Source organism: Mytilus trossulus, chromosome 8 (assembly GCF_036588685.1).
Source record: "Mytilus trossulus isolate FHL-02 chromosome 8, PNRI_Mtr1.1.1.hap1, whole genome shotgun sequence".
NCBI lineage: Eukaryota > Metazoa > Mollusca > Bivalvia > Mytilida > Mytilidae > Mytilus > Mytilus trossulus.
In genome coordinates this window covers 40437000-40463108 of record NC_086380.1, presented here as the reverse complement: position 1 = coordinate 40463108, position 26109 = coordinate 40437000, and the positions used below count along the sequence as shown (strand labels likewise).

Below are 26109 nucleotides of genomic sequence, written 5' to 3'. Positions count from 1 at the left end.
TTCATCCGTGAATTCTGACAATGTAACTATTTCACCTTCTTTAATATAGATTTGTTTTATGATACCTCACGGTATAAACTGATTATTTTAATGTATATTTTCATTATGTCATTGTATTATGTATAATCAGTATAAGACACAGAAGTCAATAATAAAATAAATTCATTATTATATTTATTATCTATAGAATTACATATACATATGTATCCTGAATCCAAGATCACACATTCAGTTAAAAACGTCTGGATATGGCACTCTTGAAATATTTACTTTTATAATCATGAATGTATATTAATGATCTTGTTTATATTGGTTTTTTTTTCTATGTTGTGTGACATCATAGACATATAATATATTATATGTCTCTGGTGACATGCTATGAATATATACTGTAATGACAATAAAAGATTAGAATCATTGAATTGTTATTATGTCTTTTTTAACGTAATCGTACCAAGTGCCATATATTTGTGGTGCTCCTACACGTAGGAGACTAGGAATAGCAGTAAACATGGCAATATTGACATCATGATGATACTAGTTTCTTTCCCCTATACATAACATAACAGCGGGAAATCATTTACGAAAGAATATTATACTCCCATACAGATAGTGGGATACCACATCATGTGGTATTTGATATCTTTGGATAATCCAGGTTTGGGTCTACTTAGAATAAAACACTTTTATCAAATTCCATAGTTTTTTAGTAATGAAAATTCTTATAATGATAATCAGATATTTTAATGCAAGCCATGGAAATCTACACTCAGACTAGTGATCAATGTTGTAGACCTGAAAATATAAAGGAAGTCTACCTAGTTTAGTTAGGAATGATCTTCTTTGGCTCTAATGGTTAGAGCGCTGCCTTTAGATCCTGTGGTTGAAGTTCTAATCCCGCTGGTACATAAATGTACAATCTTGGGAATTTCACATCAGTGACTTCAGTCTTCATCAACTGACTAAACCAAGGATGTGTATTAAATGTTACTTATATATACATCCTTCATCAAACTTTGTTAAAATTTTGTATTTTATTTCATAGAATTAATTTGTTTTGGTATTCCATCATTTGTCCATTGTCATTATTCCATTGTCATGATTGTTGTTATCAGGTCTGTCAGCTGCTGAAACACATTCACACCCCACACTTTCGTGAATTTTTCCTCCATTAATTATTGTCCTCTTTAGTCCATTTCTTTCTATTGTTTTTATTTGTAATAATTCAACTATACCTGTTGAATTATAATTTTTTTTTAGTAGGTTAGACCAAGGAATTGTATATTTAAAAGGAATGGAAACGTGGCCGATTCAAAGAAAATATTATGATGCATCTCTTGCTTTGACCGGGTGTTAATAACACCCCATTGCTCTAACTGGCTCATTACTTATCTGGTAGAAGTTATCGAACATGGTCATTTAATCTGACACTAGTTATCTAACTTGACAATGATATTTTTTTCTTCTTAGGCATGTTTCTGTTATAAAAAATAATGACTAAAACATCGTTCTAAGGGGCATTCTGTTTCAATTTGCTTAGCATAAAATAAATCATATTATTGTTTTTTTTAAAAGATAATTCGAAATACACATTCTATTCATTGCTATATTGTAGAGTAACGGTACTTACATTGTGTAGTACGAACGTGGTAAAGTAGCTAAGTGAAAAATCATGAAATGAAAAATAAATTAATCCAAGAAAAAAAATATAACAATACAACCACATGCAAAGTTAGTAATAAAAAACTTATTATTCAAATTTTTTTTATCGTGATATTTCTTGAAGGTATGTCACAATCAGATGATATCGGACATTTTACGAGTGTTAAAACGTTTTCATGCAAAATAAAGGACATTTTAAAAATGTAACTAAATGACTGTTTAAGAAAGAAGTTAATAAATTATTATGAAGGAAGGAAAATGTAAACAACTGCAGTATAATTTATCTAGATAAAAGAACTCAGATTACAGGTGTTATAATAAACAACGGCATGCAGGATGATCCAATTTGCAGGTATAATATATCATGTATCAATGATAAGCTAATTTGTCTCTGGTCTAACATACTTTTAAGATGTTAAAAATTAATAATGTCGAGCTCACCTGTTAATTAATGCTAAATTATGCAGAGATGCAATAAATTTTCTAATTAGAAACAGTTAAAACTTTCCCACATTCATATTTTATTTATTTTAACACCAAAGGAATACTTTTGCGGCCTATAGACTACTGCTCTGGGAGAAAAAAGGAAGGAACAGTTTTGCTGTTTCGTATGGTAATTTGCAGCAACGCTTTATAATGGCAAACTGCATTCTAAACAACAATTTAGTATCTAAAGCAGCATTTGACAAAAAAAATGCATATATATCATCGTCAATGTGAACTATAAACATGGGATTTAGAAAAATCATAGCTAATTCGTTTTTATCACCATTTTCATAAAACCAACACTTTGCGATAGAAAAAAGACTAAGCTTTTAAATTATATGTCAATGTCACATCTATTTCAAGTAGTTATTTAACTTATACCAAAATACAAAGTGTCGATGTATTTGTTGACGTACAACTTCAATTTTCAACATGTTTCGAAATAAAATCATATATATTGTACCAATTACATTTAGCATTCGTAATTTAGATCAAACTGTAGACAAATGTTCCTTCTTTAAAATGATATCTCATTTTCTCACTTTTTTCCAATATAATAAAGAAATTGGAGTGCACTCCAAGATTGAGAGACATATTTTGACAGAATATTGAAACTCAAAACTAAAATTTCGAAAAAATCGTAGAAAATTCAAAAATGGTTACAAGAAACTTCAAAAAGAGCCTAAGCGATAGAATAAGGTTTCAGCTTCATAATGATATCAACTGTTTTGTTTTGCACTTTGCAGTTTTCAAGTTTTTAGAAAAAAATCAAAACACAGTATTTTTTGTTTTGTAATCCGGATGAAACTCCCTCAATTTTCAAGACCGAGGTCTATTCTAATGAGAATTATCTCAATACAATACAATGATACCTAAGGCCTTACTTTTTGCTAGGAATAAAAGTTTATTCTTGATTTCGGGTTTCTCTCTCATTTATATCGTCTCAAGCAAGATGACCCTGTGAATTAAAAGACCGATTTCTATGACAGGAAATGGAACACCGTCATGATTTTTTATATTATTCATCATACTTCCACCTGAGCCAGACATGGTTTATTGCTATGCGGGTGTGCTGTTGGTATCCCGATTGATCTCGAGCCACGTTTCCATTCCTTTTAAATATACAATTCCTTGGTTAGACATATTGATTAAAATAAAAACATTCATTTGTGAATAAGGTTATATTTAGTGATTGGTATAGGTGTGTATGCAAACTTTGGCAAAACCACGAAATTAAATATCCACTTTCATGAAAGATTTCCTTAATCCACAAAAATTGGTACCCACGAAAATAAATGAATCCACAGTAGTATAATTATCTTGGTTTGAATAATTGAAATGAAGATTTCAAATGAAAACATGGAACATAATTATTTTACAGCTTGTGATGACTGTGATAGCCATTTGAATATTCTGCATGTCCTGTCTCCCTTTTACAAATTTTAGAGACCAATAACTTAGTCTTTTTCATCATAACAAAATTCATTATTCTAATATGACGTTCTGCTTTAGCTTTGGGTACAAAGCCATGTTCTAATTCAAATAGAACATGGGCTGCATGTGCTTGAGGTCACAATTGAAATTGCAACATCAGATGAATTTTGAACAACGCCAGAGATAAAAATGGACATTTTTTGTTGGTGTTGTTCGCTAGGAAATTAAATAAAAACATTTTATAAGTAAGTTTAAATGTTTCTGTTCTTTTTAGCTCACCTGGCCCGAAGGGCCAAGTGAGGTTATGCCATCAATTGGCGTCTGTCGTCGTTAACTATTTCAAGAATCTTCTCCTCTGAAACTGCTAGGCCAAATACTTCCAAACTTTAACTGAATGTTCCTTAGGTTTTATTTAGTTTTTAAATTGTATCCGAAATTTTGATCTATCAACAAATATGGTCGCCATTGCTAAAAATAGAACATAGAGGTCAAATGCAGTTTTTGGCTTATATCTCAAAAACTAAAGCATTTAGAGCAAATCTGACATGGGTTAAAATGTTCATTAGGTCAAGATCTATCAGCCCTGAATTTTCAGATGAATCAAACAACCCATTGTTGGGTTGCTGCCACTTAATTGGTAATTTTAAGGAAATTTTGCAGTTTTGGGTCATTATCTTGAATATTATTATAGATAAAGATAAACTGTAAACAGCAAAAATGATCAGCAAAGTAAGATCTACAAATAAATTAATATGACCAAAATTGTCAATTAACCGGCCTGAAGGGGTTATTGTCCTTTAATGACAATTTTTCACAATTTGTTCATCATATTTGCTAACTTTAAAAAATCTTTTCCTCTAAACCTACTCAACCAAACTCAACCAAACTTCAACTGAATGATCAGTAGGGTGTATAAAATAAAGTTTGTGTTTTATTTTCTATTTCGTCAAAAACATGGCCGTCATGGCTCAAAATAGAACACTGGGTAAAATGCAGTTTTTGGCTTATATCTCAAAACTCCAGCATTTAGAGCAAATAAGACAAGAAGTTAAAGTATTTATTAGGTCAAGGTCTACCTGTCCTGAAATTTGCAGCCAATTGGGTAACTGGTGCTTCAGGTATAATGCCCCTTAATTGATGATCGATGATTTTAAAGAAATTTTGAAGTTTTTGGTTATTATCTTGAATATTATTATAGATACAGATAAACTGTTAATAGCTAAAATGTTAAGCAAAGTAAGATCTACAAATAAGTCAATTTGATCAAAATTGTCAATTGACCCCTTAAGGAGTTATTGCCCTTTAAAGACTTTTTTCACAATTTGTTCATCATGTTGACTTACTTTAAAAAATCTTCTCCTTTGAAACTGCTGTATCAATTTCAGCCAAACTTAGGCTAAATGAGTTTCAGAGTATCTAGTTTAAATTTTATATTTTATTTCCTTGTATGTCAAGAAACATAGCTCCTATGGCTAAAATAGAACATAGAAGAAAATGATTTTTTTTTTGCTTTTGAAGAAAATAGGGCGATTCAAAGAACATTTAAATAAATTGAAAAGCCAAAATAATCATTGATGAGAGATTTAACCAAAAAAATTAAGGTGAGTGATTCAGGCTCTTGAGAGCCTCTTGTTTTATTGACAAACTGTTGATTTTTCTATAACGTTTTTGTTCATCAAATCAAAATGGTGACATTTCGAGCGTCTACTAAAGGTCCGCTTCGAGTACAAAAGTTCCAAATATTCCTATTAGAATCGAAATAATTCTATCATGCCATGCTCTATGCCCATTTTAACATGGTTATGCATGATATTTGTAAACATTTAATACCTCGCTAACGCTCGGTATTAAAATATCAACAAATATAATGCCTACCCATGTTAAAATGAGCATAGAGCATGGCATGAAAGAATTATTAGTAATTCTTTTCCTCAAATTTACAAAAGAAAACCTGCCATGCCTGGTATCGGTTTTAGTCATGTTAGTCAAATGCCACTTTTTTAAAACAATAAAACAATCACTTATTTTATTCAGTCTTTACAGCAATACATTAACTAAAGCATGATTAACAAACTTATTCAACACAAAATTTTTTACAACGGGTGAGCTCATTTCATGTGTTTAATTACTAAACCATTACCAAAAATAGCAACAACAAAAAAAATGACCTTGCTGTTTTGAAACTTCATCATCAGGATTGGTTGATTTCTGAGTTTTGGTGTTTTAACCCCTCTTTCTGTTTTAACATGTTCAAGCGCCACTTTTGAGTTATTTCCTGGCAGTCAGCTTTAATGGGTGTAAATAATTTACCCCCGCTTTAAAAAAGGGGGGGTATACTGTTTTACCTCTGTCTGTCCGTCCGTCCATCAGTCCGTCCGTCAGTCAGTCAGTCAGTCCGTCCCACGAGACTTTCGTCACATTTTTCTTAGGAACTACACATCCACCCTTTCTGTAATTTGGTATCAACATTAATATATGTCAGCCATACCGTGTGATGCGTTTTCAGATTCATCACTTGACAACTTCCTGTTTACCGAACACTTGTATGATTTTACACATGATAGCCAAGTTGAGAATTTTCGTCACATTTTTCTCAGGAACTACACATCCACCCTTTCTGCAATTTGGTATCAACATTTATATATGTCAGCTATACCGTATGATGCGTTTTCAGATTCATCACTCGACAACTTCCTGTTTACCGAACACTTGTATGATTTTACACATGATAGCCAAGTTGAAAATTTTTGTCACATTTTTCTCAGGAACTACAATACAAGGATTTCTGAAATTTGGTTTCAGGATTTATATAAGTCAGCTATACCGTGTGATGCGTTTTCAGATTCATCACTCGTCAACTTCCTGTTTACCGAACACTTGCATATTTTTACACTATTAATACTATCCACTTGCGGCGGGGGTATCCTCAGTGAGCAGTTTCACTTGTTCAACAACTTTTCATCTCAAGTTTCAAGGTCCAAAGCAGGGGTATGTACTGTGCATGACTAAAAGATGGTAAGTAGAAATGAATGTGTGAATTTATATTATTGCAGTTGTTGAATTATTTACAAGAACTTGAGATCAGTTATTTCAATTTAATCAAAAATGAAAACACACATGTATTAATCAATTTCTGTACAGAACTGCATATACAATAAGAACATGTTGAAAAATATTGTTAATGTGTATTTCGATAAGAGGAGCAAATAAGTTTTACATTAATTTTTTTCTCAGATGTGAAATACACCCTCCTAACAAAGCATACATACCTGATTGGTAGAAAGAATTGTGATATACTTATTGCTGGAGATGCTGCTGTCAGTAGAAACCATGCACAGATAGAACTGGTACACAAGGAAACAGATATAGTAATTATTGATTTATTGATTGCAACACATTTTTAATAAGAAAGTATAATTACAAATATAATTTATATTAATTCATTGCCAATCAGCACCGGTACTGTTAACATCATAGGAAATAAAAATATTAGAAAAAGGTATTTTGATGAGCATCTGTAGAAATATATATGAAGATGCATGATATCATCATGATCATTTTTGTCGAGCCTGCAACTTTTGTTGCAGATAGCTCGACATAGGGATAGTGATCCGGCGGCGGCGGTGGCGTTAGCTCACTTCTTAAAAGCTTTAAATTTTAGAAGGTGGAAGACTTGGATGCTTCATACTTTGTATATACATGCTTCATGTTACGAAGTTTCCATCAGTCACATGTCCAATGTCCTTGACCTCATTTTCATGGTTCAGTGACCACTTGAAAAAAAAGTTCAGATTTTTTGTAATTTTGAATTCTCTCATATTATAAGTAATAGGATAACTATATTTGATATGTGCGTACCTTGCAAGGTCCTCATGTCTGTCAGACAGTTTTCACTTGACCTCGACCTCATTTCATGGATCAGTGAACAAGGTTAAGTTTTGGTGGTCAAGTCCATATCTCAGATACTATAAGCAATAGGGCTTGTATATTCGGTGTATGGAAGGACTGTAAGGTGTACATGTCCAACTGGCAGCTGTCATCTGACCTTGACCTCATTTTCATGGTTCAGTGGTTATAGTTAAGTTTTTGTGTTTTGGTGTTTTTCTCATACAAAATGCAACAGGTCTACTATATTTGTTGTATGGAATGATTGTAAGGTGTACATGTCTAGCGGGCAGATGTCATGTGACCTTGACCTCATTTTCATGGTTCAGTGGTCAAAGTTAATTTTTTGAGTTTTGGTCTTTTTATCTAATACAATATGCCATAGGTCAACTATATTTGGTGTATAGAAATATTTTTTGCTCTGTGTCAGTCGTGCAGGTTTTATTTGACAGTGACCTCATTTTCATGGTTCATTGCACAGTGTTAAGTTTTTGTGTTTTGGTCTATTTTTCTTCAACTATAAGTAATAGGTCAACTAGATATGTTGTATAGAAGCATTGTTAGCTGTACATGTCTGCCTCGCATGGTTCATCTGACCTTGACCTCATTTTCAAGGTTCATTGATCTTTGTTTAGTTATCTTGTTAATGTAAAGTTTATGTGACAGTTGTAATAAAGCTTTATACTTAGGACTATCAACATAATATCAATGATTAGTACAGAAGGCAAGACATTTCAGCATGTGCACTCTTGTTAAAGATAACTACCACTTTTCAGAATTTAAAAAAGAGAATAAAATGTATCAATATTGCACTTATGTGTATACTTTTTTCAGATTAAAATTGCGGTAGTTTTACCTTATTTATATCATTAACTATTGGGACTTATATTTCAATAGCTGAATTCTTAACCTCTTCTTCACAGACAAACCCAGAAAAATTACCAACAGTTAGCTTGACAGACTTGTCCAAGTTTGGTACTTCAGTAAATGGAGATAAAATAAAGAATATAGAGTTAAAGGATGGTGATTTGGTTACATTTGGAAATAGTTCTACCTTCACGTAAGTTAAGAACTTTGAGTTTTCATCTCAATATTCATCTAATATTTAAGATGAATATAAAGAAAGAATATCCTGAGAGGTGTTTCTTGTTTTTATCAATGACTCAAGAAGAAAACAACAAAAATAACTTAAGAACAAGTTTGAATAAAAATAGCTGATTATTAAAAGTCTTTGCTTAACTTTTGCTACTTGGCCTATTTCAAACATTTACCAAACTCAATTGATAAATCATAACGCTCCATGATCCCAAATGATTCATGATTACAAAGTAAAAGAAAAGTAAAAGTCACTGCAACAACTAATAGACTGAAAATTCTGACATATATATTTCACCACTGCAACAAGCTAAGTCGTGTTACAATATTTCTCCACTCGAGACAGTTAAATTTTAATACAATTTTCAACACCCCGAGACTTAAATTATTTTAGATTGAACTGTTGACAGTGGAGAAATATGTAATACACAAGTTATAGTGGTGGAATCTGTTTATCTTATTATTTTTATCTTTCCCTTTTCAAAGATTCTAATGGCTATTTTACCATTTCAGACTGGTATATGAGCCATTTATCATCTCATCGTCATGTTTAGATCCACCTTCAAAGAAGAAGGTTAGAGAATGGATCTGTATACTTGGTGGACATATGGTCAATGACTGGAAGAAAGAGTGTACACTGCTGGTCATGAATAATATCAGTGTTACTATCAAGGTATGAAGAACAATAATGATATAACCATATCATGTATACTGTAAAGTTAACCAACTAATTTTCGTCAGCGACTTATTTTCACAACTTCATTGAGAACAAATATAACATGACTATAAATCTTCACAACCATTTAAAACTTGGCTCCCCCTTGTTTAATTCGTAGTAGATTTACAAATCCCAAAATTAAATCACTGCAAATTTGGCAAGAAAAGGCTAAAAACGAAATAAAGTATCCGCTAAAATAAATTGGTTTACACTTACACAAACTGCATAATACCTTATTACATTGAAGAATTTTTTTATCTCATTGTGTCAATGAATATTTACAAGTCTCCATGAATCTATTTTAAACATGTTTAAGGCAGTGCAGAGTTATTTAAAATTTGTGCAGTACATTAATTTTCTTTGTTAAGTTTATGAATCAGAAGTTTAATTCTATATAGTAGAAAAAAACAGTTAAATTGTTTCGGGCATATTTAGCCTTCCCAAAATAGATATTTTTGACATGTTTGAAACTTACTTGATCATATTGATATCGATATTTTAAAACTAAATTGAATGCTAGGAAAATTACATTTGTTTTATATCTGTACATGTATTTTACAGGTTGTGTGTGCTCTGTTGTCCTTGAAGAATATTGTTACACCTGATTACCTAGAAAAATACATAAAATTTCTGAGAGGAGAAAGTGGAAAACCAGATCCTGACCTGTAAGTTGTTTATGGAATTGTAAAAGTAGGAGGAGTTATAAAAAGATGATGATGCAAAGAAAAGAGAAAATTTAAAGTTTATGGAAGGTAGCTCCTCTTGTTTTTGATTTTTTGTCAGATATTGGGAGTCCTCTGGTTTTATCCATGTAGTGACTTTTTTTTTCTTCCCCCAAATAACCAAATAACTGTTTTTTTCATAATTTGATGATATATAGTTTAGAATGCCATCTTGTAAAATCTTATTAATAAAATTGAAAATGGAAATGGGGAATGTGTCAAAGAGAAAACAACCCGACCAAATAAAAAAACAACAGCAGAAGGTCACTGACAAGTCTTCAATGTAGCGAGAAATTCCTGCACCTGGAGGCGTCCTTCAGCTTGCCCCTATACAAATATATACTAGTTCAGTGATAATGAACGCCAAACTAATTTCCAAATTGTACACAAGAAACTAAAATTAAAATAATACAAGAATAAATAAATTCTTTTTAAACTCATTTTCTGGAGAAAAAAGAACCTTTTATCTGTAAAATAAAAATTGAGAATGGAAATGGGGAATGTATCAAAGAGACATCAACCTGACCAAATAAAAAAACAACAGCAGAAGGTCACTGACAGGTCTTCAATGTAGCGAGAAATTCCCGCACCCGGAGGCGTCCTTCAGCTGGCCCCTAAACAAATATATACTAGTTCAGGGATAATGAACGCCATACTAATTTCCAAATTGTACACAAGAAACTAAAATTAAAATAATACAAGACTAACAAAGGCCAGAGGCTCCTGACTTGGGACAGGCGCAAAAATGCGGCGGGTTAAACATGTTTGTGAGATCTCAACCCTCCCCCTATACCTCTAACCAATGTAGAAAAGTAAACGCATAACAATATGCACATTAAAATTCAGTTCAAGAGAGCCCAAATGTTTTGGAAGTCAAAAGTATAAAACATTTGTAAGCAAAATATTGAATGGCATATACAGAAAGCATTGGAAATTAAATTACTGTAAATTCAGAAATCATTGTGAGGTTTTTATTATTCCTTAAAATATGACAGAGTTGTAAACACAGTAATTTAAACTTTGTTGCATTTTGAAATATTTCATATGAATTGAACATTGCATTCCAGTATAAAATGACAAAATTGCAATAATAAATGCTCGCAAAAATTTCTTAATTTACAGTCAACTGACAGTTGTATTAGTGCTATTGTTTCTAACAGGTTCTTACCAGTTATCACAGAAACACAAGTTGAAACTCATGAAGTGTCATTTAAAGTTGTACCAAAGAGGAGGAATATCTTCCAGGGAATGAAGTTTATATTTCTAAACGAAAAACAGGTAATTCCAGGATATAAATTTCAGGTATAAAAGTTGATACTATCAGTTTTTTCATTCCTGTAAAACTGACGTTCTTAGAGATTGCTAAATTTTATGAAACTTATTTATCAATGTTGACTCTTTACTATAGCTATCAAGATTCTCTTTGCTTTGTTTTACAATTTAAAAGCATATTTTCTATTGTCAATGATCCTGAAATAATTATTATTGTTTTGATTTAGTTACCTTTCAAATATCACTTAGCTACAAGATATATGGCTTTGTTTGCTTTTTTTTTTTACCTCTATGAATGGATTTGTGAATTTCATTGTAATTTGACATGTATTAAAAAAACAACCAAAAAGTAATTCCTAAAAGCAAAAACATTTTTTTTTATACTTATTGTCTTGGTATGAGTTGAATAGTTAGTTTATTGTCCCCTGAGGTGCAACTATCACCCTGAGATGTACAGTGTACACATACATTTGTGCTGACTGTTTTATAAAAATATAAACATTTGATTAGTTTCATTTCGTTTATTTAGTTTAAAAAGATGAACCTGGCAGTAGAATTAGGTGGGGGACTTCCTGTGCTATTGGAAGAGAAATGGCAGAAAGATACTTTGTTGGTGGAGAAAGGATCAGTTGTAATGCAATGTGAACCAAATCAATGTACACAGATGATGTCACAAGATAGTAATAACTGGGTACTCCATGTACAGGCTTTCCTCAGGAAGTAAGTGACCTTAAAATAATGTTTGCGTAACCTTCATAACAAAATAACTATCAATAGCTATACCCACTTAAGGATGTTTGCTACTCTGTTAAAAAGTAACAAGCTTCTTATAAGACTATTATAAATTGATAGCATATATAAGTAAAGTACCAAAAAAAGGAGAAAACAAATGAAAGGTCCTTGTTTTTGAGATATAAGCTATCAAAAATTTCGCAGGAAATAATTCTCTCTATATTTTTCATATATTTAACATTGGCACTTTATTCATTTCAAAAACTTTGAAAAAATAACAAGAATTTTATAAAATTTTGAAATATGGCTTTGAAAACTATATGTAATAAAACTTTTTAAAAGAAAAGTAGGGGTTTGTGGTCATTTTTTTTAATGACAATACATGGATAATACCAGAGGATTCCGAAAATCTGGCAAAGAAATCGAAAAAGAGAGGAGTAAACATGCTTAAGCAGTTAAGAGACTGTTGTTTTAAGTTTTTATAAATAAACAACTACAAATAGGCACAGGATGGACTTTTCCTTCAGAGACCTCATTCAATTGCATGTACACACTTTGTTATAGAAATAAGTATAGTTTGGTTTGGCGTATGCAAAACGTAGTATGGATGTTTATGCATTATAATCAAGCTATACCCAGCTATAACTCAATTCTAAATGAAATTTGGAACAGTTTTCTCTGATCAGTTTATCTTAAGAATTAGAAAAAAAAATGAAATGCACCAAATGATGATTTGTAGATCAATAAGCTTAAAGAAAGTGGGCATTACCATGACTAAAAGCAAAAAATAATAAGGATTCTGGTTTACTCAGGTGGGTTTCCTCATTAGTTTTTGCCTGTGAAAGTGAAAATTTTCAGACTTGATACGTGCCAATAAAAATTTAGATTTCATGATTATTTAATATAAACATGATAAACAAAGCAGCTCTGTTCACCCAAAAATAAATATGAATGAGTCATGATCGATTCAGAACAAATTATTATCAAACCTAGATTTTTATGAAATGATTTGCAGAATCTTATATCATGTATATCTGTAAAAGTCTAACACAGACAACAGGCTTTAATTTTATAGCTAAATAACTATCCAAAAGTAAAAGTGTAGGCAACTGTGCTTTATTTGACTTTTTTGTATCCTTTAGACACAAGAAACATATGATACAAGATGCTGAAATAGGATTTGCTGTACTATATTGTTCTACAGAGAAACACTGTAATCCTAATACAGATAATGGGGGTAAGTATTTTAAAGATTTTTCAAAATTAGAAAATCAGAAAAATGGTCTCCCTTTGTTCATTCATGTTTTTAGATTTTTTTAGTATCTAAAATCTAGTGGTTTTATTTTTACAAGGTTTAAATATTATGATTTATACGAGCACAGTTCATGTTAGCACAATTTTATTTAATCATGAAATTAGAGAAAAAAAAATCACTTTCGATATTACCCATTTTCATAAAGTAGATTGTCAGAAGTAACAGTATAATTTGCTAACATGAAGGTATTTTAAATATGGATGTCATTGTCTTGGTTCAAATGGGAATTTGTTTTTTTCCATCACAACCACACACAAATAATTCATTTATTGTTGTTAACTTCACCAAACATAACTTGTCTCAACACTTATAAATTATATAAAAAAAGAAAAAAATACATGTTTACTACCAGCATGACCAGAGTAGTTGGATATCACGAATGAGACTTATAAAAAACTCAAATTTAGCAAAATATGTTAAAAACTAGAGAAAAAAACACTTGATATATATATATATATATATATCTGAGTTAAAAAAAAATCCTTTTAGATAAAGTATTCAGTTTCTCTTTAACAATTCTAAAAAAAGCAATATATTTTATTTTTTTATTAGATATTAGATTGAATTATTTTCCTGTATTCACAGATGATCCAGTTTTGCGTCATGTTCCCTCTCAGTCAGTTTCTAATACAGATGTTTTGGTTGCTAACACAGAAGTGTCACCTGACAGGTAAGGTTAAAGGTCATATCAAAGGAATTTTTTTTTGGAACATATTTAAAATAGAAGCCAGCATTGAATTCACACCTTAAAACTGCTGAAACTGTGGCATCGGGCAATGTTTACACTATTTGTGATGTGTCAATGTTATTTGGTCTGAACATTGGTACATCTCTTTACCATAGAGATTATTTAGCCCTCATGTCTGACATGGTATATTATTAACTTTAATTAGGTACAGAAGGAACCAGGCTTATACTTTAATACACTAGACATGGGTTTGTCTAGCTACATAAGACTTATCAGTGATGCTCAGATCAAAAAGGTGAGAAATCCAAAATAAGTATAATGTTGAAGATCATTGAGGACTCAAAATTTCCAAAATGTTTTGCCAAATATGGCTACGGTAGTCTTTCTCTTGGATAAAAAAAAATCCATAGTATTTTGAATAATTCCTACTTTTGCAGACAGTAAATTCATAAAAATCACCATATAATTGATATTCATGTCAACACAGAAGTACTGGCTACTAGGCTGGTAAAACCCTAGCGTTTGCTTACTTTTCGTTTCAGCATTTGTGTTCAGGTATGTTTTAAGGGAATGACTAATGATAAATCAGTTGTATTTAGTATGCAGTTGTAACAGCACTTCAATTTCTCATTTCCATAAAGGTTATTTGTCGCTGCATCTTCTGTCATGGTTTTCATTGACTCGGATTAATTGATTTATTGATGTTTGCTAACTTTGTTTTATTCAGCCTCAGCACAGCCTATTGGCTGCAGGAGGATTGACTTAAAATGTTTTGCATAGTTTACATAATGAAGTATTGCCATTCTAATGTCAACATTTGAAAATTTTATGTTTATTTAAAAGTTTTATCTTTGCTTTGACAGAAGTCGTACTAACTATGTTTGATTTTTTGCAGATCACCTACCAGAGTAAGAAAAAAGAAATGTGAAACTGTCTTAGATGAAACCAAATTTGACAAACAGGTTTGCAATAATATAAATAATGATAACTACAGATTGTATTATTTGTCTTTTTAAAAGCTTGTTACAACAAAATGTAAACACAAAGTTTATAAATGAAGGAGATGTGGGGGCGTCAGTGAGACAGCAACTCTATGACTCAAACAACCATTTGACATCTAGGCTGATAAAAAAGAAGACAAAGGATGTAATCAAAAAGCATAAATTTAGAAAGTTTGCATCAAAGTGATAAAAAAAAAAATAGATTAAAAGCAATGCCAAAACAATTGCTGGCACTGAAAAACATGATTGCCTCAGAAAACCAACAAATTACTTTAGTTCACAATTTCTACAACACTCTCCATTAGAAAATTTCAATGTACATAAATTGAATAAAACAACAGCTTTAGATCTTCACTGAAATATATCCATATCAAATCAGCCAGAAAGGGATAAAAATGTATCTCATTGTAGAATTATCATGGTTAAATTAAATTCTTATAACACAAATAACAAATGACGATCCAAAAAATGTTTTTTTTATTTTACAGGATAAGACACCAGCCAAAACATTAATGGTTAAACAGGAAAGTTCACAGACAAAAAGTACATCACAAGAGCAGACGACAGACAGTCAAAGGTCAAAGAGGTCGACTAAGAGGTAATGTGAAACATATTCTAAATACATAAAAAAAATAACAAGTTTAAAAACAGATATATGCAATACTTGGGAAATTGAAATTCTGTTCTTTCATATTATTCTGAGAGTTCAGCGCAGGCAACACACATATTTCTTGAAAGACTTGCACATTATATATATATATATTGTTTTATTAAAGTGCAGCCTGATATAACATTATAATACAATTATGAAACATAGTTTATGTCAGCCAGCCTTCATAGGCTTATGATGCACTGTAACTATAAAATTCCCATAGTTATCTTTATAAATGAAAGCTAAATGATTTTATAAATAGACTTTCTTTTAAATGAGGCTGTGGCAATTTTTACCAAGCTGTTTTGTTTTGTAAATAGATTCATTTCACAAATTTTGCCAGATGCAAGGCTCTTATAGTTAGATATCTAAGTTTCAAATTATTTTACATTATTGTTGGTTGTCGCAAATACTTGTATTTTAAAAATTGCTTACTTCAAATATCTACATTGCAGCATTCAAATGATCTAAATGTCTTAAAGAAAGAAAATAAAAGGGATACATGTATCTTGGAAAAGTATTATTACCATGATTTTACTAAATTACACGTGTATTTACCTAACTACATATAACGCCACTAACAATTAATATTGAGAGTTTTTATGCCACACCTACAATAGGCAGGGGCAATATGTTTTCCAGTCTGTGTGTCTGTTTGTTCTTCTGCCCATTCATTCATTTGTTTGTCTGTTCAGCCATTCAATCTTTAACTTGTTCATTTGTTCCTCCCTCTAGCCTGCATCAGGTTTAAGTTTTTGGTCAAGGGAGTTTTTGATGAAGTTGAAGTCGGAACAACTTGATAGTGTGAGTTGGACATCTGTGTACTATGGATACATTCTTGTTAATCATTGAAATTTTTCAAATTTTTTTGTAATAGGGGTAGAATTGATGAAGAGGAGGTAATACAGGAAGTAACAACACCTTTGAAAAAGAAAGTGAAACAAGAAATTGTTACTCCTGTGCAAAGTCAAAATGAAAGTAGAAATCTTAGAATGTCACAAAGGAGATCACCAAGTCCTGTAAGTAGGTCATCACCAAGGAAACAAAGGAATATATCACCTAAGAATCAAACGACATCACAGAGGTCACCTAGTCCAAAATCAAAGAGACAAAATAAAACTGCAGGGATAGTTAAAAAGGAAATTATTGAGGACTCTGATGATGAAATTGAAAGTAAAAGTAAGCATCATGTCATTGTAGATGATTCAGATGATGAATTTCCAGACTTTCGAAGTAAGAAGAAACCACCTAAACAGAAGTCACCAAAAACTTCATCTGCAAATTCTGATGATGGGTTTCCAGATTTTCATACAAAAACTAAAGGAAAACAACCCAAAGCAGCATCTGAATCAATAAATGTGTCAGACTCTGATGAGGAATTTCATGTTGGTAAACCTAGGTCTAGTCAAAGAAAACCTGTTAAACATGAAGCTTCACCAGCACCCAGATCAAAATCAAAACATATGGGAGATGGTGATGCAGATAATAATGAACTAAACAATACAGGTGCAAATGTGATGAGAACAAGTAAACGTAAAACTTTAGTAGAAGATTCAGAAGAAGAAATAGATGTTCAACCTAAAGGAAAAAAGAGACAAGTAATAGAAAATTCTGATGATGAATTTGACAGATTGATAAGTAAAAAAAAGAAACCACAGACTTCCTCTGTTGCTGATGAGGATAATACTGTTTCTACTGTAACACATGGCACAGGGAAGTTTGTTGTTCCTGAGGATAAGAAACTAAATCATGAAGAAATAAAGGTAGGAAAAGTGGTCATAAAGGATCCCCAAATGGTATTGTCTGAATACAGCACCCCTTGAAACACAAACAGCATTCTGTTGAATATGTTATTCACAAATCAATCCTACCTGTTAACTTTTCCAAATGCCCATGGGTTTTATTCGTGCAAGATGGCTCTTATAGTCCTACAAAATCTCCAAGGGGCTTTCAAATACAATTTTTAACCAGATTTTTGTGACAAAAATGTCCGTTATTGATTTGGGGATGTACGGCGGTCAGTCAGGCGGGCGGCAATCAAATGTTGTCTGTGCATTAACTCATGAACCATTCAACCAAAGATTTTAAAATTTTAATATGTTGTTACTGACAATTAAATGAAGTTATGGTTCTTGAAAGACTAAACTAGAGGCTCTAAAGAGCCTGTGTTGCTCACCTTGGTATATGTGAATTAAACAAAGGAAGCAGACTGTTCATGACAAAATTGTGTTTAGGCGATTGTGATGTGTTTGTACATCTTACTTTACTGAACATTCTTGCTGCTTACAATTATCTCTATCTATAATGAACTTTCTGTGTAGTTTCAGTGGAAAATGTTAGTAAAAATTTACAAATTTTATGAAAATTGTTAAAAATTGATTGTAAAGGACAATAACATCTTAGGGGGTCAATTGACCATTTTGGTCATTTGACTTATTTTTGAGTCTTAAATTGCTGTACATTATTGCTGTTTACAGTTTATCTCCATCTATAATAATATTCAAGATAATAACCAAAAACAGTAAAATTTCCTTAAAATTACCAATTTATGGGCAGCAACCCAACAATGGGTTGTCTGATTCATCTCAAAATTCCAGGGCAGATAGATCTTGACCTGATAAACAATTTTACCCATGTCAGATTTGCTCTAAATTCTTTGGTTTTTGAGTTATAAGCCGAAAACTGCATTTTACCCCTATGTTCTATATTTAGCCATGGTGGCCATCTTGGATGGTTGGCCGGGTAATTAAACACAAACTTTAAACTAGATACATCAATGATGATTGTGGCCAAGTTTGGTTTAATTTGGCCCGGTAGTATCAGAGGAGAAGATTTTTGTAAAAGATCATGGATATTTACGAAAAATGGTTAAAAATTGACTATAAAGGGCAATAACTCCTAAAGGGGTCAACTGACCATTTTGGTCATGTTGACTTATTTGTAAATCTTACTTTGCTGAACATTATTGCTGTTTACAGTTTATCTCCATCTATAATAATATTCAAGATAATAACCAAAAACAGTAAAATTTCCTTAAAATTACCAATTTAGGGGCAGCAACCCAACAATGGGTTGTCTGATTCATCTGAAAATTTCAGGGCAGATAGATCTTGACCTGATTAACAATTTTACCCCTTGTCAGATTTGCTCTAAATGCTTTGATTTTGAGTTATAAGCCGAAAACTGCATTTTACCCCTTTGTTCTATTTTTAGCCATGGCGGCCATCTTGGATGGTTGGTCGGGTAATTAAACACAAACTTTAAACTAGATACATCAATGATGATTGTGGCCAAGTTTGGTTTAATTTGGCCCAGTAGTTTCAGAGGAGAAGATTTTTGTAAAAGTTAACGACGACGGACGCAGGACAACGAAGACGACGACCACAGACGCCGGATGCCGGACGCCGGACGCCAAGTGATGGGAAAAGCTCACTTGGCCTTTCGGCCAGGTGAGCTAAAAATGGAGTTTCCAGTCGTGTCCGTGCATTTTCGCATGAATTGTTCTACCAAATTAAAGCTTCCTAAATTTCAATATGTTGTTACTGATGACAAAATGGAGGTCAAGTTCAATAATGATGATTTTGACTTTTACGGTTCAGGAGTTAAGGTTCTTGAAAGATTGAGAAATGGTGTTTCCAGTCGTGTCTGTGCATTTTCTCATGAACCATTCAACCAAAGCTTTTGAAATTTTTATATGTTGTTACTGATGACAAAATAGAGGTGGAGTTCAATAATAACGATTTTGACTTTTACCGTTCAGGAGTTATGGTTCTTGAAAGATCGTAAAATGGTGTTTCCATTCACGTTGTTGCATTTACTCATGAACCATTCAATCTAAGCTTTTCAAATTTTAATATGTTGACACTGATGACAAAATGGAGGTCAAATATTTGATATTGACGATTTTCATTATCACCATTCATCAGTAATGATTCTTGTGATATTGCCAGGACACAAATAAATGTTAATAAATTCAGTTTGCTGTTGTTGTGACAGCCTCTTGTATTGTTGTTATTTGGCTTCCACATACTTTTAAATGTCTATAGCTATTATAAAATCAATGGTTTTGTTTAAAATTATGGACAAAATTGCTCTTTCTCAATTTCCATTTGAGTGCTGCCATGGGGGAAAACCCCGCAAATAGTGACAGTTGGTAGGTATGATCATTCACAGTTAACAACAAAACATGAAAGTAAAATGTAGATGATTTGTATTTTACTTTTTTTTTAGTGCAGTTGTTTTAAAAAAAAACAACATTAGACTGAAAATAACAACAAATCATTTCTGACAGTAAATTGAAATGAGCTCAAGTTATAGAGGTTTGTCTTTATGATCTTTCCTAACATTTGATATTTTTTTAAAGCCAATAATCTCGTTTGAAGGCTATACTGTCTTATAAAAGGGATTTTTTCCCCTTCAGTAATGAAACCCTTAGACCATGGCAGTCAGTTGATTTACAGATATTATTCTGAAGTTGTATAAATAAATAAGTTTTAATTTATAATTAGTCAAAACAAGGATGTACCATGAGTGTGGTAAGAGTACTGGTACTTTAACTCTAAATACAATTAAAAGTACTTTGATTTTCTCATATTTTGTGCCCATGTAGAAACTCACAGTGGTTTGAGTTGATATGAAAGACATCTTGACATGGAGGGTGTTGTGATAAGTCATAGAGGTATGAAGACCTTTCAGTGGAGAAATGTGATAGATGACAGGATTGCTAGCTTTGAGTAAAAATAAAGAAAATGTGGTATGCTTGCAAATGAGACAGCTATACACCATAACTCAAATGAAATTGATATAAACAATAATAGGTCACTGTACTGTCTTTAACAATGAGAAAAACCAGTACCATTTATTTGACAGAAATGGTTTCAAACCAATATATATATAGCTTCAGACTTTGACTAAAACTTTTGTTTCTTCTTTTATTAATATCTTATATTATTTATTTTGTAGACTGAAGTGGCTGAACCACAGACTGGTTTTATTTCTGCAGCTGAAGAAAATCTGGTAGGTTAAACAAATTAATATACATCATGTTAGGTTTATAGAACTAACCCTTTGACCATTTTTGTTGAGCCTTTGACTTGTGTCAAAAAGTCTGACATAGCGATTCTACATTCCATGGTCATCGGTGGCATTACAAATATTCACTTTGTTGTTGAATTTTTGAGATTTTAATAACTTTTTTAAACTATCCTGTATTTCTACCAAACTTGGACAGAAGCTTGTTTATGATCATGAGATAGTATCTAGAAATAAATTTTGTAAAATAAAAAATCTTGTTTATCCGTATTTTACTTATAAATGGACTTAGTTTTTCTGCCAATTAACATCATATTCACCTTGTGGCTAAATGTTTTAAAATTTTAAAATAACTTAGACTATTCTGGATTTCTACCAAACTGGGACAAAGGCTTGTTTATGATTAAAAGCTAGTATGCAGAAGTAAATTTTGCCAAATATGCTTGCTCAAATCTTTAACTAAGCAGTACAAATACAAAATAGTAGCATTTTATTATTAAGTTATTTTTGCTTTTTCAGACTAGAAGACCAACTGATTATGTCAAGGAGGAAGACCTGCCTTCCAGGTGTATCAATATTCAGTTTGTTGACTTGGTTGCTAGGAAACCCAATAAACCAAAAAAACAATCTAGTGAAGGCGTACCAGAGGGTTATGTTAAATGGAAAGGAAAACTGGTCAGAAGTTACAAAAAGTTCAGAAAGGTACTGTTACAGTCACATATAGAATTCCAAGGAAATATTGAATGTATCAAGGTGGAATCTTAGAGAAAAATAGGTTTTTTTTTAAATTTAAAATATGACTCATTTACTGTACATGTGCAAAAATGAAGTTAAAGAAAAATTTAAATAATTTTATAAGTGATTGATTGTTGGTGTTTAATGCCACTTCTAGCAACCTTGGATATATCATGATAGCTTGTTTTTATGGTCGAGGAAATTAGAGTGCCTGGAACAAAATGTGGAAAGAGCCAATATTCTTCAGCAGAAAAAACTTGAATCCTAGTCAAATGCAATGAGTGTCCAATACACTTGTCATAAACACCATAAACACTGTTTGAATTCATAAGCTTAGACTTAGTGATGATATAAAACTAAGGAGATGCAGTGCCAATATGACAACTATCCTCAAAAGTTCAAATGAAGTGGATGTTGGCTATTATAGGCAACTGTAAGACCTTCAACAATTAAAAACGCTAATACTGTATAGTTGGCTATAAAAAGACCAAGAGATGAAAATTTAAACAATTCAATTGAGAAAACAAACAGCCTAACTTATAACAAAACATTTTATGAAAAATCAAATATGACAAACATAAACCTACGACAACTACTGAACTCCTGATTTGGGACAAGCACATGTGGTAAGGTTAAACATGTTTGTGAGCCCTCAACCCTCTCCCTATCCTTGGAGAGTGGTGTAGCAGTACTAGTTACCAATGCTGATGAACTACTTATACCTCTCTGCGTGTGCAACCACTTTCAATAGTGATAACTAATTGATAATTTTATATCTGATTACTGCATGTCCTATGCCTTGTATTCATAATGTTTCATTTGTATCAAGCTCCATTTCTTTGCTAGCAACTGCTTAAAAATACAGTACCGGTACATACACTGAAATACTTCTGCTTAGTGATCATGATTGATTTTTATGTTACCAGTCTAACTTTATCACATAAACTTAACATTATCAATGAACCATGAAAATGAGATCAAGGCCTAGGCGAGAAGAATTTGTCACTTGATATAATATTTTTTTCTTTATAGACAGAAAATGCAGGAGCAAATAGTTTACCCAGGATTATTGGAGGTAGTGATCTGATAGCCCATACTGCAACAAATAGAAAGGACTTAGATGATTGGTTTAAAGAGGCCATTCAGGTAAAGGAGTTCTTTTTCATGGCAGTCAGTTTTTTATTGATGGAGGATGCAGGAGTGCCTGGGGAGAACAATCTACCTTCTAACAAAAAAAATATAATTTTAATTGAATAAAAGCAGTTGATGATAAGAGCAGATAAATTGAATTTATTACATTGATTGCAATGATAAACATTCTAGTAAATATTTTAAATTTTGACAGTAAGTCCTTAACTGAGTTATGACCCTTTAAACTTGACAAATTGATTATTTTTTTATTTCTCTAATTATCTTTCTTAAGTTTGCATTATGCAAATTTTATGAAACTTATACATATTGCTGAGAACCACAATACACAGTAATTTTATTTATATTTTTGCTGTATGTCATTAATTGTTCTAAGAGTTATGCCCCTTTTTACTTTGAAAGTTACAGAGCTTGAGAGGGGTCATATGTGTTTACAAATTTATTATTTTTCATTTGTTTGTTGGTTTGTACAGAAATCAAGCCATTACCTTTCTTGTTTGAATTGTTTTAAAATTGTCAATTTATGATCATATATAATTAACTATAAAGTAAGGACTTTGCTCATTGTTGAAGTCTGTGAATGACATACACTTTTTTATTCTCGTACATTTGTTATCCCTTGGAGAGTTTTCACATGGCAATAGTACCTCATCTTCTTATTTTTATATATATGAATAGAAAATATTTAAATACCATAACATGGAAGTAATAGCATATTCTATTTGTTGCAGGCTGAGAGTCAAACAAATGAATCAGAGAAGAAAGCTCAAGATTTGTTTAAGTAAGTAAACAATTTAAGATATCTTTTAATAAACTTAAAGATGTTAGCTCAGGACTCTTATTTTTGATATTTTGCAAGATATTTGGAATTTTGAGGTTTTTGTCAAAGTTGCATAGGAATATGATTGTAAATCATACATGCACAACTGGCAGGTTGCTTCTTATTGTTTTTTCAAAAATTTTCACATTTCAAGTTTTGGAAAGTTTCAAGAAAACATCTTCCATTGCACAATATTGTTTGATAGATTTTTAAGATCTTTTTACACATTTGTTTTGTATCAGAAACTTATATTATGTTTATATATTTCCCATATAAATTTCGGGTTTCTCTGACTTTTTCTCTGTCTGTAATAAAATTTGGTAAACAAACATGTCTACTTAAATTTTCGAGATTGACATTTTCAAAAAGCGGAAGATTTCAAATTTTAACGGGAGGGACGGAAGAGGGTCTGAAAAGCGGGAGATTTTGACTCCCGCCGAAGAATCACATGTATGATTATGTCATTTGTTCACAATTCAAATCAAGACAGTATTAGTTTGAATATTGTGTCCAAATTTGTCCCAACTTTTCAGGCTTCAAAAACAGAGCATTTTATTGGGTTTTTTTTTATATTTTTCTTTTACTAAAAGTAAAAAGGTCAAATATATTTGTTGTTTGTCTTATTCCAGACATAGATTAGCTAAGCTGTATTTGGCACAACTTTTTTGAATTTGGGGTCATCAATGCTCTTCATCTTGGTACTTGTTTGGCTTTATAACTTCTGTTTTTTATATCACTGATGAGTCTTATGTAGACAAAACATGTGTCTGCCATATTAGATTATGAGCTTGGTACCTTGGATAAATATTTACATTTCTAGGTTGATGCCAGTGCTTGTGGAAGATTCTTTTTGAGGGTATCACCAAACAAGTAGTCAGCACTTTGATGTTGACATGAATATCAATTATATGGTCATTTATATAAATTTCCTGTTTACAAAAGTATGAAATTTTCAAGAACTAAGGATTTTCTGATTCCAGGCACAGAATACCTTGCCATATTTGGCACAACTTTTTTGAATTTTGGGTCCTTTATGCTTGTTTGGCTTTATAAATATATTGATCTGAGTGTCACTGATAAGTCTTCTGTAGACGAAACCCATGTCTTGGATATTAAATTATAAGCCTGGTAACTTTGTAGTAAAGCTTTATATTTAGGACTTTCAACATAAAATAAATGGTCAGTAAAGAAGGTAAGACATTTCTGCTATTGCACTCTTGTGTATGAAGCCATGAATTGTCATTTGAAGTTTTGCCCACTAATCTCTACTTTTCATTTCATAATTTTACTACATATAACTTGTAAAGGCGTTTTTGAAAATCTTATGAAATCCTTTTTATTTTTCATTGTTTTGAAAGAAAAAAAACCCCAAATGTTGTAAAAATGCATGAAAAGTTTAAAGAAAATAATTTCTTGCCAAATTTTCAATAGCTTATATCACGAAATCAAGCAGAGGGACCATGGTACTTGTATATTAGATATCTTTGGGTTAAATCTTTTCTTTTAGTCATTTAAAAATTGTTTGTGTTGGCTCCTTCTTTGCATATCACATGTCATATATAAATGCATATTGTGTCACTTTTTCAAACATATTTTTTTTAATTAAGATTTAAAAGTTTAAAAGGTGCTTTAATTTTAACCTGTTTTTAGAATCAACTATTTACAAAAGGAATAGATTGATCTATCCTTCTGCAAACTAATTTGTTCTATCTTTCTATTTCAGCTGGGAACCAAACAAAAAGAGATCAAGATAAAAGATGCAGTTTCTTTGCTAAATCATAAATGGAGAGGGATAGTGATGAAATCAAAGCCTTGCCCAACATTAATTGTAATGAAGTATCATGAACAACCAAACTTTTAGTTCTGTTAAAAAATGTAATGTTATTACAAATGCAGTGTGATAAAATACATTTTTAGTTATCCAGATGCTTTATTTTTATCAGAGACCAAAGCACGGAACCTGTAATCCAGTTGTATTGGTCATTTCTGATGTCTGTCATTTTTGTATTTCTTTAACTGTTAGTAGGGTAAATGGAGTTGTAGATGTTCTTTTTAAACTGTTTCACATTTTGTCATATGAGGGTGATTGTAGCTTACTATATAATATGGAAATGAATGTGTTAATTGCTGAGGTTTATATGCTGAATTGTAACATCTTTGCCTTGTGAATAGTTGAGGTCATTGGAATTGTACCACATCTTCATATTTTGAGTTTCTTGTGACTGTTAACGGTTAGTATTTTTCACAAAGACCTTCACTTTTATTTATATCATCTCAAAACAGAAGCGAAAGATATCAAAGTGACATTCAAGCTCATTAGAAAAAAAAACTACCAAAAAACTCAACCCCATGGTAAGAAAAGAAAAGAACCAGAAGGCAAAAAAAGGAATGTAACATAGAAACTAAAGACTGAGCAACTTGAACTTCATCTAAAAACAGGAGACATTATAAGTTTTTTGTACAGGTATGCAGTTCCTGCTCCACATGTGGCAACTGTCATGTTGCTCATGCGAGTACAAAGACAAGTGATAAGTCTTATTCTATAGGTCAGATCTAGGAAAAAGAGGAGGGGAATGGATTTTACACAATTGAAACATATCCCTCTTCCTCTGCACAAATATTCTATTACAGTGAAAAGTAATAGTAACTTTTGTATCATTGTCATATTCACTATTATAACTCATATTGACTTGTACGCTGCAACTGTGCTAT

General features: G+C 31.6%; 1 protein-coding gene across 1 annotated transcript; it reads left to right on the top strand.

The window, feature by feature from the left end:
* Window positions 1-544: 544 nt before the first annotated feature.
* On the top strand, window positions 545-25319 carry LOC134680945 (nibrin-like). Its single transcript, XM_063540262.1, has 17 exons — window positions 545-658; window positions 6817-6950; window positions 8391-8527; window positions 9076-9235; window positions 9842-9945; window positions 11163-11280; window positions 11804-11994; window positions 13149-13243; window positions 13907-13991; window positions 14905-14971; window positions 15499-15608; window positions 16540-17425; window positions 20625-20678; window positions 21213-21395; window positions 22461-22574; window positions 23309-23358; window positions 25121-25319. Exons 1-17 carry the CDS (start codon window positions 628-630, stop codon window positions 25149-25151), a joined length of 2550 nt encoding a protein of 849 aa, XP_063396332.1. The 5' UTR covers window positions 545-627; the 3' UTR covers window positions 25152-25319.
* Window positions 25320-26109: the final 790 nt, after the last annotated feature.